Source organism: Phlebotomus papatasi, chromosome 2, assembly GCF_024763615.1.
Source record: "Phlebotomus papatasi isolate M1 chromosome 2, Ppap_2.1, whole genome shotgun sequence".
Classification (NCBI taxonomy): domain Eukaryota; kingdom Metazoa; phylum Arthropoda; class Insecta; order Diptera; family Psychodidae; genus Phlebotomus; species Phlebotomus papatasi.
In genome coordinates this window covers 72,864,731-72,880,529 of record NC_077223.1, presented here as the reverse complement: position 1 = coordinate 72,880,529, position 15,799 = coordinate 72,864,731, and the positions used below count along the sequence as shown (strand labels likewise).

Sequence of the window (15,799 nt, the reverse complement as noted above, 5' to 3'; positions counted from 1 at the left end):
GGAACTCTTCAAAGAATGTCCGATTCTCTAATAAGAGAACCCCAATCATCCGTGTGAGACTGTAGTCTTTTGTAAGATTGTAGATCTTGGCAAAGAAAATTCTGTGGTTTACTGTGTCAAAGGCTGCCGAGAGGTCAACGAAGGAAACACTATAGTGATTTTGCCTCCCTTACATCCATCTTCAATATATTGAGTGAGGTTTAGTACTTGACCAGATCTGGATTTCCCAGAGCGGTATCCAGCTTGCTCTCTGATCAGCTCACCCTCCACGGCAAGTGCAATCCTTTGCAGCAGCATACTTTCAAACATTTTGAAAAGATGGCACAAGAGAGAGATAAGACGATACCTCCTCGGATCATTGATGTCTTTTCCGGGCTTCGGAATTGCCACCACATGGGATTTTCGTTCGCCACTCTCTCGAAATTTTTCAATGACACAAGCAATGGTTAAAAAATCTGAGGATCCAGTCAACAGTGATGGTTCCAAAGTTTTTTATTTGTTGATCTACAATTTCCTGTCCTTCTCTACCTCCATCGCCTTGGGAGGGTTTAAGCTTCGAGTGTGTTTCGATCCTGGACTCTGGACACACTTCACGTTATCTCCCGTGTCAAGTCTGGTGCCATGGGGTGCAATGGCGTCTCCCTTGAATTTATTAAAATTCTCCTCCCGGTCATTTGCCCAGTTCTCACTAATATTTTTAATTTCATTATAACGTCTTCTAGCTTTCCTGAACTGTGGAAACTGGCAATAGTAGTACCTATTCCTAAAATTTCGAATCCCCTTTCTCCATCTAACTTCAGACCAATTAGTCTTCTTCCAATTCTCTGTACTCTAAAGTCTTCGAATTTTTACTTTAAGATCAAATCAATAAATATCTTGAAGGTCGTAATCTCCTCTGTGATCTTCAGTCTGGCTTTCGTCGGGGGCATAGTACTACGACGGCTCTTTTAAAGGTTAATCACGATATAGCGTCTGCCTTGGACCAAGATCAGTTCGTTATTCTTGTGCTTCTCGACTTTACGAAAGCTTGTGACGGCCTTCCTCATGACTTATTTTGTTACAAACTTTTTAGAAAATTTGCTTTTTCGTCCTCAGCAATAGCTCTGATTCGCTCTTATTTGAGCAATCGTTCTCAAATTGTTAAATATAACAACAGGCAATCCGACGCGTCTTTCCTGGATATACGTTTTGGTCAGGGGTCTATTCTTGGACCTCTGTTCATTTCCCTATTCATCAATGACCTGCCCTCAGTACTTTGTAATTGTTCCTTTCATCTCTATGCAGATGACCTACAAGTCTCTGTTGTGGCCGAACCTTCTGATTCTTCATCTTCGTTCCAGTTGCTGAACGCTTATCTTTCTAAAATTGAGAACTGGGCCTCAATGAATGGATTAGTTCTCAACCCTACTAAGTTTCAAGCCCTTATTATTTCCAAGAGAGCTTCAAACTTCTCGGTCTATCCTATTCTTCTCAGTGGCGAAGTCATCCCTGTTGCCGACCAAGCAAAAAATTTGGGCATTATTTTCAACTCAACTTTGTCCTGGTCGGATCATGCCACCTCCATTTGCCGCAAGGTCAACTATTCTTTGTATACCCTACGACGCTACCGGGACCTCACGCCCTTTGACACTAGACTTCTCTTAGCTAGGTCACTTCTTTTGCCTTTCTTTACTTACTGTGCAGAGCTTTTCTTTTCGGCGGATAGTGACACAATCCGCCGTTTGTCTGTTGCGTTTAACAATTGTGTCAGATACATCTGCGGACTTGGTCCTCGTGATGATATCTCATCACATAGAAATGTGTTTGTGGGATGTGATCTTCCATCTTTTCTTAAGATGCGAGCTGCACTGTTCCTGTTGGGCCTTGTGGAGTCCGGATGCCCTGCCTACCTGGCGTCATTTTTGACGACGGGGGGTTCGGCCAGGGTTCGGGGACTAAACGTGCAGAGAGCGCATTCTGATATTTTTTATCGCACACCCTTTGTGGAAGGAGTGAGTGTCTTCAACTCACTTCCTCGGGAGGCTCCTGTTTCTCGAGTGATTTTGAGAAGGCAATTCAAGGCTGCTCAGTAGTTTAAACTGTGCAGTTTGGAATTTTCTTCATTTTTCTTTCATCTCTACAGTCATATACTCTTTCCCTTCAAGTTTTTTTTAAGTCTTTTTCTCATTTTTTTTTCCGAAACTTCACTGCACATTTGTAAGAGGGATACACCCTAATTTGTGTGGTTTCCAATAAATTGAATTGAATTGAATTAAATTCACACCAGCCATTATTTCTAACATAATTTCGCTAAGCCGTCTCTCGGCTAATACTCATGCCTGTCAAGGCCCTTACAGAAGTTGTACCTTCTACGAAAAGGTACAACTATAGGCTTTATGGAGGCCATGACTTGACACATGATAGGTCTATGCTGAGAGTGCGAGATAGAGGGAAGCACAGAATTGCGGCAAGAGGGGGCCATCTTGTCATCAGCAAAGATGAGATCAGGATTATAACCCCGTCTCCATCTTGCGCTGTGAAAAGATGCTGGAAGTTTAGCATTGTGAATCAATGTTAGCCTTTTGCCCTCGTACCTATAGGGATTTTTATGGGGGGTTACAAAGATCGGAAGTTGTAATCTCTGTTATGATGACCTCTATCACGGTAACAAGATGAAAAAACTGTTTGAGTTCGAGCAGTAATAGTCTACTTACATTTAAGTCAGAGTTGGCCTCTCCGTCGATGACAGCCTGAAGAACGCCTTGTTTGAAGGACATGTCGGGCGTTGAGAAGCTAGGATCGGGTAGGACTCCTCCGCCTCCTCCCGTTGCTGCTGCCTCTGTTTCCGTTCCCTTCCGTGTACCCGGCATCGTGCTGGAATGCTGCTGAGATTGCTGAGCGCTACTGGGTCTATTGGTGATACTTGAGCTGCTCGGTGGGATCTTCGTCGGTGTCATCTCACCACTGTTATTGTGCTGCGATGAACCCGGTGTCAATGGACACGTAATACTTCCTGGTGTCGGTGGCATCTTCTCATTCAATGTCTTCTCCATGGCATCCAGTGGATCCAATGAATTCACCGAATCCGTCAATTTGGCCAGGGGATTCCCCTGTGATGTTCCAGTGCCCATATCACTGTTCAAATACAAATTTCCACTGGCTGAGTCACTCAAGCCACTACTATAGAAATTGTCATAAGAACTTCTACCAGCAGCCACAGAATCAAACAAAATAAAATACAAACAAAATAAACAAAAATTGAAATAAAATAAAAAGAAAAAAATACATTTGAAACAAAAAAAACAATTCACTTACTTATTTGCACCAGATACATTCCCACCTCCGCCACTGGTCATCATGCTACCACTGGCGATTGTGTTCATGTCTGGACACATGTAGGGGCTCATGGCTTGAGTATTATCCCAAGTGGGCAAAATTGTTGATCCCGGACTCATAACTTTGCTGTTCATTTGTTTATTCTCAGCATCGTTCTCCGGCTAAAACGTTAAAAATTGCATTTAAACCATTTAAACTTTTTATATGTCAACAAAAAAATGTTACCTTAGTTATGGCAACATTCTTCCTCACTGCCTTCCAATTGGCTCCACTATCGATTATGACTTCATCAACATCCTGCGTACTCAATGAATTAAGAATCGCCCACATGTACTGATCAATTTCTAGTGTTTCTGTTAGAGCGGATTTACTAAAGGAAAAGAAATAAAAGGGAAATGGTTAAGATAATCTCTAATAGTAGATAAAGATAGATAATTTATTCATCACAATGTTTTAGAAGTACAAATTATTGAAGATACAAGAATGTGTAGTATTTTCTGCGGCCACTGCCGTCTTATTGTTGATGACCAACCTCCAGAGTGAAAACGGTGGAAAATTCGGAATGGAAAACGTTGAAAACTGTGTACACTGTACTATAACATACATTTTACTCATTTAAATGAGCAGAAAGAAAAGGCAAACTGGAAGAAATTTCTGGAAGATATTGGTGTCTGAGAACAAAATGTCCGCCTTGGCCATGTCAAAAACATATCCAAAAATGAAAAGGATTGATGATTTGGTTCTTGAGATATTCCCAAAATAGTAGTTTCTGGAGGACAAGGAGTGGGATGAGAAGGAAATGCATGTGTTATTTCGATTCCTTAGATTGACTTTTGGGGGGAAACTCAGAACAATCAAAGTCGCTAACTTTGTCTCTTTGGTCAGAAAATTGATCAGAAGAAATTCTGCTCTTCTGAACAGATGATTAGCATGTGCAAGAAGAAGAGCTCGGACGCCTTTTAGATGTATGAATGAAATGTCCGCTAGGACACTCTCTAAAACATATCCAAAAATGAAATGCATCGATGGTCTGGTTCTTGAGATATTCTTAAAAGAGTGGTTTCTGGAGGGGAAGGATAGACGAGGGGATGAAATTGAAGTGACATTTGGATTTCTTGGATCAACTTATGGGAGGATACTCAGAACATTCCAAGTCGATATCTTCATCAGTTTGTCCAGAAAATGGGATAGTAGAGTTTCTGTAATTTTTTCCTTGCGTTTAACATTTCAAAATTCTTGCAAAAGTCGATGAATAAAAAAAAGTGTGATGTCCAAAAAAAGTTTCTTCCACAAATTATACTCTTTGAGTTCCTCTAACAAACGGTTCATGTGCGAGAATCGTGGGTCACTCCTGGTCCCAGCAGTGGATGGCCAAAAATGACGTTTGCAAAAAATGTCTTCTTCGACATAAGTGGTTCTGGATGACCATGGTGTACCCATAGCATATTGCATATACCAGATTCTAAGAGCCAATGAGCCAAGCTTTCCAACAATAGTTCACTCATTCAATTATGTTCATCAGGAGCTCAGATATACCACTCCAAACTTTCGACCTCTTCTACTGACAGAATATATGTGCTCATCTAATAGATATGTCCTCTACAATTATGCCGAAGTAAATCATCAAAATCGATTGACCAAGTGTCGAGATAATTGAGTTTATGTAACATGAAAATTGATTTCTCGACTGTGGCGCGCTTAGCGTTGGTCATACGAAGCTTCAATATTTTATAAAGTTCTAGCGCATTGCGAGACCTTTTATTTGCGCCCTTACTCGTCAACATCGGTCAAATGTAACCGGAGATATGGCGTTTTGAATTTCGTGAACTTTGACCCCTAATATCTCCGGTTCTATTGTAACCACAGTGAACCCACGCCACTTTTTGGAAACTTCATGGACCACAACACAAAAAAAAAAATAGATCAAAATACCCAAATGGCGTTTTTGAGGAAAATGAGTTGGCATTTTGATGAATTTTGACGCTATCACAGCGCCACCTGTGGTGATTTTTTGAAGTTTCTTTTGAAAGTGCTCATCGTAACGAAATCAAAAAGCCAAAATTTAGGTCAAAATGTTAATTAATTAAGTTTTGCCAGTGATTCTTCGAACTTTGACCCCTTATAGCTCGGGTCAGAAGTTATTGATCGACTTAAGTATTTTTTTGTTTGATAGGTACAGTGGCGAACGTAGGTACTTATGCGGGGAATGCGGTTGTTCCTCGAAGGCGCCCTTACCATGGAAAAATTATTTGAACGGGGATAATAGGCCATAAATCGAAAGAAGCATCACAAAAACGCATATTTAACCTATATTGTTTGTTCCCATCTTCAATTTTTTACTGGAAAACCTTTACGGATTGTCTAAAGTTATTCTGTTACATCTGTTAAATATGATTTAAAGTTTTATTTTTAAAACCATTAAAGAGAACCATTCACCATTAAAGAGAATAAAATTATCTTTCAAATAAAAGAAGTAAGAAAAAAATCAATCCGTATCCGAGATATACACCACTTTAAACTTGTATATTTTGTAATTGAACTGTGCGTATTTTCGGCACAATGTAAACCGTTTTACGCCTAAGCTATGCAGATTTTATGCACAATATGAGAAGTGCGAGTTTTATGCACAATCTGAACCATCTTATGCTTGAGCTCTGCGTGTTTGTAGAACAATCTTGACTTAAAATTTTCAAGTATTTTTTTATTTCAACTCGAAATCTTGAAAGAATATAAGGACAAATTAAATTTTAAAAACCAGAGCTGCGCCAAGAAAGGCTTGCAAAAAAAACTTGGCGCCCCAGAAAGTCTCTGAAGGAATTTAAAGTGTCCCTTTTTATTTCAACAGGAAATCTTGAAAAAATACAAGGCTTGCTTTTTGAGTCTCTGAGAGACTTAAAAGTGTTTTTTCATTTCAACGCAAAATTTTGAAAGATTATAAGGACATGATTCATTTCAAGAACTAGAGGGGCGCCCCAACGTTTCTGGAGTCTCTTTTATTGCAATATTTTTTAGTTAAACACAAACCATTTATTTTTGGTGTTTGTGAGACACAAACCATTTAACCTACAATTTCTTAGAATGATATTATTTTCTCTTGGTATTAATATTATTTTTGGATAACAAAAAAAATCAGCAACAAAAATATTATTGAAAAACGTTAATTTGAATTTCTTGAATTTTGTAACAAGAAAATTTAATACAAACAAGAGCTATACGGTGTGTGTCGTGGATAACTGTTTTTTAGTTTCTATGACAAATATGTTTTAGCCTTAAATTCAATTCGAAATAAAACCCTAAAATATCTCACTCAGATGAAAAAAAATCAAGGTAAACTTACTTGCAAATGGGACATCTCCAGCTGCCTCTTTCGCAGTTGATCTGAAGGTAGGATTCGAGGTCGAAGCACGTTAGATGCCGACACTCTTGCCCACGTGCTGGCAGGGAGATCTTCTTGAAGGTGATCGGACATTTAAGAGTCACCGTCTGCGAAGAAGTTTCTGAGGAGCTGTCACCATTAGCTGGATTGGCAGCATCACCATCCGGAGGCCGATTCGTTGCCGCAAGTTGCTGAAAGTGACATTTAATCTTGTTGACACAATGTTCAGCCGCAAGGAGATTCCTCCGCAGAAGCCCCTGAAGAACATGCCTAATTGATGGCCGATGAACGAGTTGTAGGACAAACAAATGACTCTGCGGGAGAGAAAATATTTCAATCCGTCAAAGGAATTTTCAATGAGAAATATATTGATTTTTTTTTCATCAGCAACTTACGCAGCAGCATGCGCTCACGGTGATCTGTATGGTATTTCTACCCGGCTGACAAACAGATTTGAGATAGAGAGGCCTATGGGACAATTTTGGCTCTCCACGATCAATTATGAGGGGTATAGCATTGGCTGACACTTGCACCGATGCCGGCCAATTGGTGTTCATCTGTCGATCTTCGTGATGGAAACACTTGAGCTGCAACTCAAGATCCGCCCGACTCATCAATGTCCCATAAACATTGGGCTTCAATTGGAACACATGATTGCTCACGGCCAAATTGTGCTCCAAACGGAAGGGCTGAAGAATTATTCCATCTCTCACCGGAAAAGTTAATCGCATTTCATCATCTACACATGACACAGTGAGAGAAATACAGAAAAAAAACAATGTTTCAAAACAACAAAAAAGTGTTACATTTCCACATTTGTGCTTAGCTTTTAAGAGTATGTGTGCATGTTTTTCCTTCACTCTGCAGCAGACATACGGCAAAATAAATAAATGATAAGCCTGATTTGGCTTTTAGCAAATAAGATTCTTAAGGTGTGTCAATTGGTAATGCTTCAAAATTTAATTTAGTGTAATCGAAATTTGAGTTAGCGCAGATAGATTCCATTAAGATCAGATTGAAAACCTTAATGCCCAGCCCAAACACTGAGAGAAATCCGAAGAAGTTAAAATAACATTCCGGAAATGTTTATTTTACCCTGCATTATTGATCCGAAATCGGGGTAAATATTACCCTTTTTAGGTGTATTAGGGGTTAAAGTTACCCTTTTTCATGTTAATTTTACCCTTAAGAAGGTGTAAAATTAACATTAAAAAATGTTGATATATTTTTACACCTAAAAGATGTTAAAGTTATAAGTAAAAAAAGTTAATCGCACCCCTGTTTTTTTTTCTCAGTGTAATAACCTGTTTTGTAAATATGTTTTCGAATCTTACTCTGACAAGGGAAGTACTCGAGTCATCAAATTCAGAAAAATCTGAGGCTTTGCTCAACTACGCATAAAGGCATCAAATTAAACGTGGTATATTCAAAAAGTGCGAAATCGGGTTAATTTTTTTTTTTTTAAATTCCCCAAAGTTGAAAATGACAACCTTACGCAGACATAATAAAGAAAATTCGTATGGGACTGCATGCGGCGCTGGCTCAGCGGTAGCGCACCGGGCGTTCAACGGGAGTGCCGCGGGTTCGATCCCCTGGCTCCGTCTGTTTTTTTTTCCTTTTGATATCTTTTTTTTTTTCAATTAAAAATTCTATTCGTTATTAAGTAGTATTATTGTAGTGTAAATTGCTTATCTAGAGTGCTGAATTAAAATCCCCAACAAATTTTTAAAAGCGATGAAAGTGCATCCCATAATTTATCAAATAATCAATTTACTAGTAGAAAAATAAAAAAAAACCTGTATGTACTTGCAATCACCTATCTGAGGATCGTTGTAAATATTATTTAAAGTTTTTATTGAAATTTTATAAAAGATTAGAAAGGTCGAAGACCCAAACCAATTTTTTTGGAAAAATTCATTTGGAAACCTGCACTCAAACTGATTGTGAAAGTATATCTTTCATTCGATGTGCACATTGTGATTGCATTCTCTGTTTTAATCATTTCTTTACTGAAATCCATATTCACTAATTAGTTTAAAAAAAAACTAATTCGTGTATTGTGGATTTCGGTAATGATTAAAACAGAAAGTACCATAACGAGAGCATATGGATTACAAGTGTGCCTTAAACATTTATTTGAGCACAGGTTTCCAAATGAATTTTTCCAAAAAAATTGGTTTGGGTCTTCGACCTTTCTAATCTTTTATAAAATTTCAATAAAAACTTTAAATAATATTTACAACGATCCTCAGATAGGTGATTGTAAGTACATACAGGTTTTTTTTTATTTTTCTACTAGTAAATTGATTATTTGATAAATTATGGGATGCACTTTCATCGCTTTTAAAAATTTGTTGGGGATTTTAATTCAGCACTCTAGATAAGCAATTTACACTACAATAATCCTACTTAATAAAGAATAATTGAAAAAAAAAGATATCAAAAGGAAAAAAAAACAGACGGAGCCAGGGGATCGAACCCGCGGCACTCCCGTTGAACGCCCGGTGCGCTACCGCTGAGCCAGCGCCGCATGCAGTCCCATACGAATTTTCTTTATTATGTCTGCGTAAGGTTGTCATTTTCAACTTTGGGGAATTTTTAAAAAAAAATTAACCCGATTTCGCACTTTTTGAATATACCACGTTTAATTTGATGCCTTTATGCGTAGTTGAGCAAAGCCTCAGATTTTTCTGAATTTGATTACTCGAGTACTTCCCTTGTGAGAGTAAGCGAGATGACTAGATCTAGATCTCACTCACACTCATTGAAACGTCAAAAACATTTTTACAAAAAAAAAACTTTTGTGTTCTTGGCATAATGCCCAACGCACGATAACTTTTGTTCAGTAAGCATGTTTTTGACATTTCAATGAGAGTGAGTGAGACCTAGATATAGTTATCTCGCTTTCTCTTATAAAAAATTTTGAACACACGTTTAAAAACAAAAGTTATTGTGCTTTTGTCATTATACCCAACGCACAATAACTTGTTTGAAAACATATTTTTTAAATTGCCAATGTGAGTGAGCGAGATGATTAGATCGAGATTTCATTCACTTTCATTGAAATGTCAAAAACATGTTTACAAAACAAAAGTTATTGTGTTTTTGTCATAATGCTCAACGCACAATAACTTTTGTTTTGTAAACATATTTTTGACATTTCAGTGAGAGTGAATGAAATGTAGATCTAATCAAAAGATGATTGAAAAGATGATTCAAAAGATGATTGTGAAAATTTCAGCAATTTTTTTAAAGTCAGAGCAGTGTTTCTTTGAAAATGAAGGAAATCTTATTTATCTGTTTTAGTTAAATACTGATGTCTGCGCAAGGAAACAATAATCCAAACCAAAACTATTTTCAGATTGGAGGTTCAAAAGCAGTTCCCGAAGGTCTCGAAATTCAAAATAACAAGCAATTTTAAACGTTTGTCAAAATCTAATGGATAAAATGACCTTTAATATCCAACACTGAGTCAAAATTTTTACTAAAAACTCGCGTCATAAGAAATTAGAAAAGTTAAGCCATATGGCTAAACCTTCGATCTAAAGCCCGTATTAGGATGATTTAGATTTGGCTTTCGAAATTTCATTGTGGCCTTACTAAAATTGATTTCGCTCAACGATTTGCACGCCCAAAAGACGTTAATAGTTTAGCTAAATCTAGAAAACGTCGAAAATCGATTTAATAAAATCGATTTTCGACGGAGAGAACGGAAAGAGATATCGTCAAGCGATTTTCGGTAAAGGTTAAATGTCGATGGGTGGCTAGAAGTAGGTGATGTGAAATCCACTTCCACTACCCCCCACCCTGCCCTTCCACCATTTTGGAAAACCCCCATATTTTGTTTTCTCAATTACTCAGCCCTTATAGAATCGATGGATCTTAAATTTTAGTATGTTATAGCTGGGCCTAAGACCTTTCGATCAGTACCAAACTCTAGGTCCTCAGACCTCCTGATCCGTACCATAAGGGTCCAAAAAAAATTCCTTAAAATGGCCATAACTCCGGTTCTAATTACCGGAATTCGAAAAATTTTGGTGTTTTGGAAAGCTCTCGTGGAATACTACAATCATTAGGATAGGACACAACAATTTGACACGGTTAAATCGAAGGTTCGATTAATCGAAAAATCGATTTTCGCTTAATCGATCTCGAATATTTCGAAAATTAGACGATGCTTTTTCTTTAAATTATAGTATGTCGTAGCTGAGGTCGAGTTCCAACAGTTGTTCGCACTTCTTCCTCGATGTTCCCTGACCCGAGCTATAATCGAAAATGTCTTGACCGGACTGCATTTTCGGTGCCTAAGATTTACCTAGGATTACCTAAGATCGAGATCTTTCTAATGATGGGTCCCATCCATCCCTACTTAAACCCACTGTACCCCGACCCTTACTATATCCTTATGGACCGGACTCTATCTCTAATGTTTATTAACCGATTTCAGTGGACTATCTTTTCTTTTGTTGGTCTTCTCCACTCAGACTATTTAAAATAGAAAATGAGCAGTGATAAGCCAAGATAAGCTTATGGTAGCTGAGATTCTTTACAGATGACCTCGAAATGCGTGCAACTCGAGGTGCTTGCACCTCGGAATGCGTGAAAATTCGATTGTGATTTGAATTTTTGGAGTAAAGAATCCACAATTTCGAACAATACAATTCGTTATTGTATCGTTTTAAAAATAGAATTTCAGAAAATCAGTCGCATTTGAGAAAAATAAATTTGAGCTTGATCACTCATAATTAGTTACGCAAGCGGGTTTGAACTGATCATTCAGCAAATATATTCGCAAGTTTTAATCCCCATTGATTTCTCTCAGTTTCCAAACTTGAAGTAATGGCTCACTGGCAAGCGATTATACTCAAATGCGGTACTTATGTCTCTAGCGGCTCTAGCACACCTTTTAAATCAGGGGTGACATGATAACTTGTTTTCGATACTATCGACTGTCGATTCTGTAAAATTTAAACGATAGCTGAAATTCCTGTAAATAATATAAATGTTTATCAACACACTCATTCTTTTACGAATGTCGCAATGAATATCCCAGCAATGTGTAAAAGGTCGACATTCACTTAATCTAACAGATATAGATTTATCGACACTATCGATTCGATAGTGTCGAAAAGTTATCATTCCACCCCAGGAAAAATTCATACCTCTTTCTTTCTTCGTGTCCCCTTCTTTCTCAAAATATTTGAATAAGTCTCTTCCACTCTTTCGGTCTTATGATTGAACTGAACTAAATTTAATTTAGCGTGATGTTCAAATGAAGAAGAAGAGTACGAAAGAGTGGAATAGACATACAAAGCTTTTAAGGAAGAAAGCCAGTCTTTCTTAAAACCTTTGTATGTCTATCCCACTCTCAAGAACCTTCAAGAATTCAAAATGAATATTTCGGTCATAGGTCTGTACAGACAAAAAAGGTTCATCTAAGCTCCAAAAAATCAAAAAATGAAAGAAATTGTTGGACCCATTTTCTAAAAAAGAACTTTAAAAACGACCTGGATTTGAAGGATTTCTAACATTGCGTTTTAACAACTTCATTGAAAATTACAAGATATTCACCGTGCTCTCACTGAAATCAATCACACGACGAACAAACAGACAACCACTTTATTTATTTTTTGTACCAATTGCAATAGCTAGGATAAATAGTAACGAATGGGCTTTGGAGGAAGAAGGCACAAAAAATGTGTCAATTGTGCGGATTTTTCTACAATTTTCGCCTTCATTGCTATATACCTCTCTACATTCGTAGTCAATGGAATGCAAGGCGAAAGAGAGAGAGAAGAGGCAGCACAATATATTGATAAACAACCTTTCATTATTCATGACACAGACATTCATTAGCTAATATACGAAAAAAAAATTGAGATACTACTTCACAAGTGCTAAAAATTGTGAATTGAGTTTTTTTGTTGTTGTTGTGAAAACACCATCGCAATTTAATTTCAATGATAAAACCGATAGAACTTATCAATTTCGCTGAAAAAAAAAGAAGATAGTTCTCAATGAAATTTTGCACAGTTTAAATGTCCTTCACAAATGTTATGGTGAGAGACACATTTCATTCAAAAGTAATGCAAAGTCCAAAAAGAAGTTTTTTTTAAGAACACCCCATTTACTTAAGCTTCTGAAAAAAAAACTAATTCCTTTTAGCGCACTTAATTTGCATTTACTTCTCTGCAGAGCTTTTGTCATAAATAGTTGATAAACTTTTACAGAGCAAGTGTACACTTTGCTCATAGTGACAAGAACTAGACAATACAATGCAGTTAATGCAGCATCGTTAACACATCATGACCCGAAATGTAAAATATCCATATGAAAAATAATTAAGATTAAGTCCACTTAACTGAATCACCATTTTTCCGTCCTTTTACTGCTCAAACTCAAAGTGAGAACATTGTATAAAATCAACTTCTTTTTCAAGTTGTCACCGTTCTGGAGCTTAAACGGTAAAAGATATTGCCTTGCAGTTTTCAGTAACCCCTCATAAAAAATATCCTGTAACGAGTAATTTTTTCGAAACCTCCCCCATAACCATTTTAAAATCAAATTTTTTGGTATATCTTCAAATTGGCCCTAGCGGTTTCATTCATTTTCGAATATGTTGTATAGTAAATTTAAGTTAACATTGCGTCCAAAGACACTTTTATGACCAGAAAATCCATAATATTTTTTTATATTTTTGACGGTCAAAGGTCAAGCATCCGAAAGATGTTTAAAAATTTCCACGGAATTGCTTAAATTTGGATTTTTCTAAAGGTTTTGAAATTTCCAACGTAATTGGTTTCCATTGATATTGAATCGGTAAAGTCCCAGTGTAAATGATTAATCTTTTTCGAATTTAATTTTTTATCCTTTTGCACCCAAAAACTATTGTTATTGAAGTATTCCGCAAAGCTCTGAAAGTTTTCTATCTTTCTTCATAGCGAATTGGTCGGTTTTTGACCTGAGCATTTTTATCAGAGATAAGAAAATACGCTTATTTTGAATATTCAAAAAGAGGTAATCATTAATATAAAATTACGATGTTACTTAATGGAAGCGCGGAATCGTATCGCACAATTCAACAGTAAAGATTATTTTTATAAGGGGTGAAAAAGGATCACAGGTTTTGTGAAATGCTAGAATTTGTGATTTATTAAAATGATGTATCTCAAATCTCATTCACCGTTTACCGGTTCATAACCGATTTTAACCGATTTGTAAATCACTCAAAAGATCGTCCAAAATAACTGAGGAGCAATGGAATTGATTTTTGGGTAAAAAATTATTTACCGGTTCAGAACCGAATGGAACTGCTTCAAACTTTCCATATATCCCAAAACCTTTTTAATGAGCGCAAACATTATCCAATTAGGTTGAAAAATTCGCTCCCTAGAGAGCCTTTTAACCTTTTATTTTGAAAATCCGAATGAGAATACAATTATCTAATAGAACCTAGTCATTTTTCTTAGTTTCTAAGATCCATCGCCACCACGAGTTTAATTTTTCCTTTATTTTTATTCGTTAAACATTTTTAACTGCTCGAACTCCAAGAGAGAGCAGTTTTAACAATCGTGTTTTTTTTTCAACTTCTCTTCATCCTGGCTGCCAAACGGTAAGAGATATTGACTTCCGGTCTTCGGTAACCCCCCTATAAGTCAATATTCTCTATCGAACTAACTGACCCGTATTACCCCCCACCCCTTCTAACCCCTCCAAAACATGCTTTATTGACTTTGCAAAAATTGGCCCTGGCGATTTCGTTCATTTTTGGATATGTCTTGGAGGTAGTCCAGCTGAACATTTCGTCCTTAGACACCTTTCACCGGGAAAATCGCCAACTTGAATTGTTCAAGGTCAAAAGCCTAATTTTCATCCGATTTGCTCAATAAATTAATTAAAAGGTTAATGATTTTTTGAAAGCCTCTTCTTGGACAATTTTCAACTTCAAGATGGTTTTGTGGTGATTTATAGACAAATTAAATTCGACAATAATTTTATATGCACCAGAAAAAAATGCGAAAAGGTATATAAGGCAGAGCTCTTTCTCGGGAGTTCGAGCAGCTCGCAAAGCCTCGGACGCTTTGCCACCCCTTCCTACGATATTTCGGCAAAAATTAATGCAAAACTTTAGAAAATGGAACTTAATTTATTAATTATAGTTAAAAATGAAATTATTAAAAGATATTAACCTAAATTTGGTCAAAAATAAATACCCTAGCGCTCAATTTATTGACTGGAATTATACTTATTTCCACCCTAAAAAACAAAATTCTTTATATTTTTATAAAAATACTTAGAATAAAAAAATCAAAATGTCGATTTTTTATGTTTGCCTGAAAGGACGTTATGGTCTACGTATGACTTTTTTTTTTCAAAATTTCATGTTTTGTTGAGTTTCTTTAAGGACTAAGGGGTGGAATTATACTTATTTCTACCGCTACTGTATAAACGATATTATAAATGGAAAAATTTTAGATTTTTTCGGCATTAGACATTTCGGAATTATGTATCCGACGGGATTATGTGAACACAATTATGCATATTTACCTACCATTGTAAGATAATTTGTGAAAACAGTGTTGTATGCAATTTTTACTGCTCTAACTCCACGGAGAGAGCAGTATAATCCCTCGATTTTTTCACCCCTCCAAAATTTCCACCTTCCACCCCCCGGAGACCACTTTTCTCAACAAATCTTCACGTTTCTCAGACGATTTCTGAGAAATGTCATCACGCTGTTTGTCCTTCCGGCTGACGCCAGCTCTAGAGGCCAAACGGTAAGAGATAGCGACTTTGGATCTTCTGGGGACCCCCCCCCCCATAAGTCCACCCAAAGATCGTTAACATGCCCCTCATTTCCTCCACCCCTCCGCTACCCCTCCAAAACCATGCTTTTTTGAGATTGCTCAAAAACGCGTCGTTCGATTTTTTTCATTTTTGAATATGTTTTAGAGATTATCCAGGCGGACATTTCGTCCTTAGACGAAAATACCGTTGAATCATTCCTAATAACGGTTTTTCAAGGTCAAAGGTTAAAAAGTCCCTATAGAGCTAATTTATCAAATGAATGGGGTCATGTTTGGGCTCGTTGGAAAGGTCTTGGAATTT

At 36.9% G+C, this 15,799-nt stretch overlaps 1 protein-coding gene across 5 annotated transcripts in view; it reads right to left on the bottom strand.

Moving 5' to 3' along the window:
* Window positions 1–15,799, bottom strand: part of LOC129804307 (zinc finger MIZ domain-containing protein 1) — a 37,367-nt gene that overhangs the window by 9,885 nt on the left and 11,683 nt on the right. For 3 of the 5 annotated variants that reach the window (XM_055851478.1, XM_055851475.1, XM_055851476.1), the window contains 5 exons: window positions 7,087–7,430; window positions 6,653–7,005; window positions 3,541–3,685; window positions 3,295–3,476; window positions 2,694–3,183 (listed from right to left, as the gene is read on the bottom strand). In XM_055851478.1, the coding sequence (XP_055707453.1) occupies window positions 2,694–3,183; window positions 3,295–3,476; window positions 3,541–3,685; window positions 6,653–7,005; window positions 7,087–7,430 (1,514 nt within the window). The remainder of the gene's footprint in view (window positions 1–2,693; window positions 3,184–3,294; window positions 3,477–3,540; window positions 3,686–6,652; window positions 7,006–7,086; window positions 7,431–15,799) is intronic. The other 2 variants (XM_055851477.1, XM_055851479.1) reach the window with 1 other exon arrangement.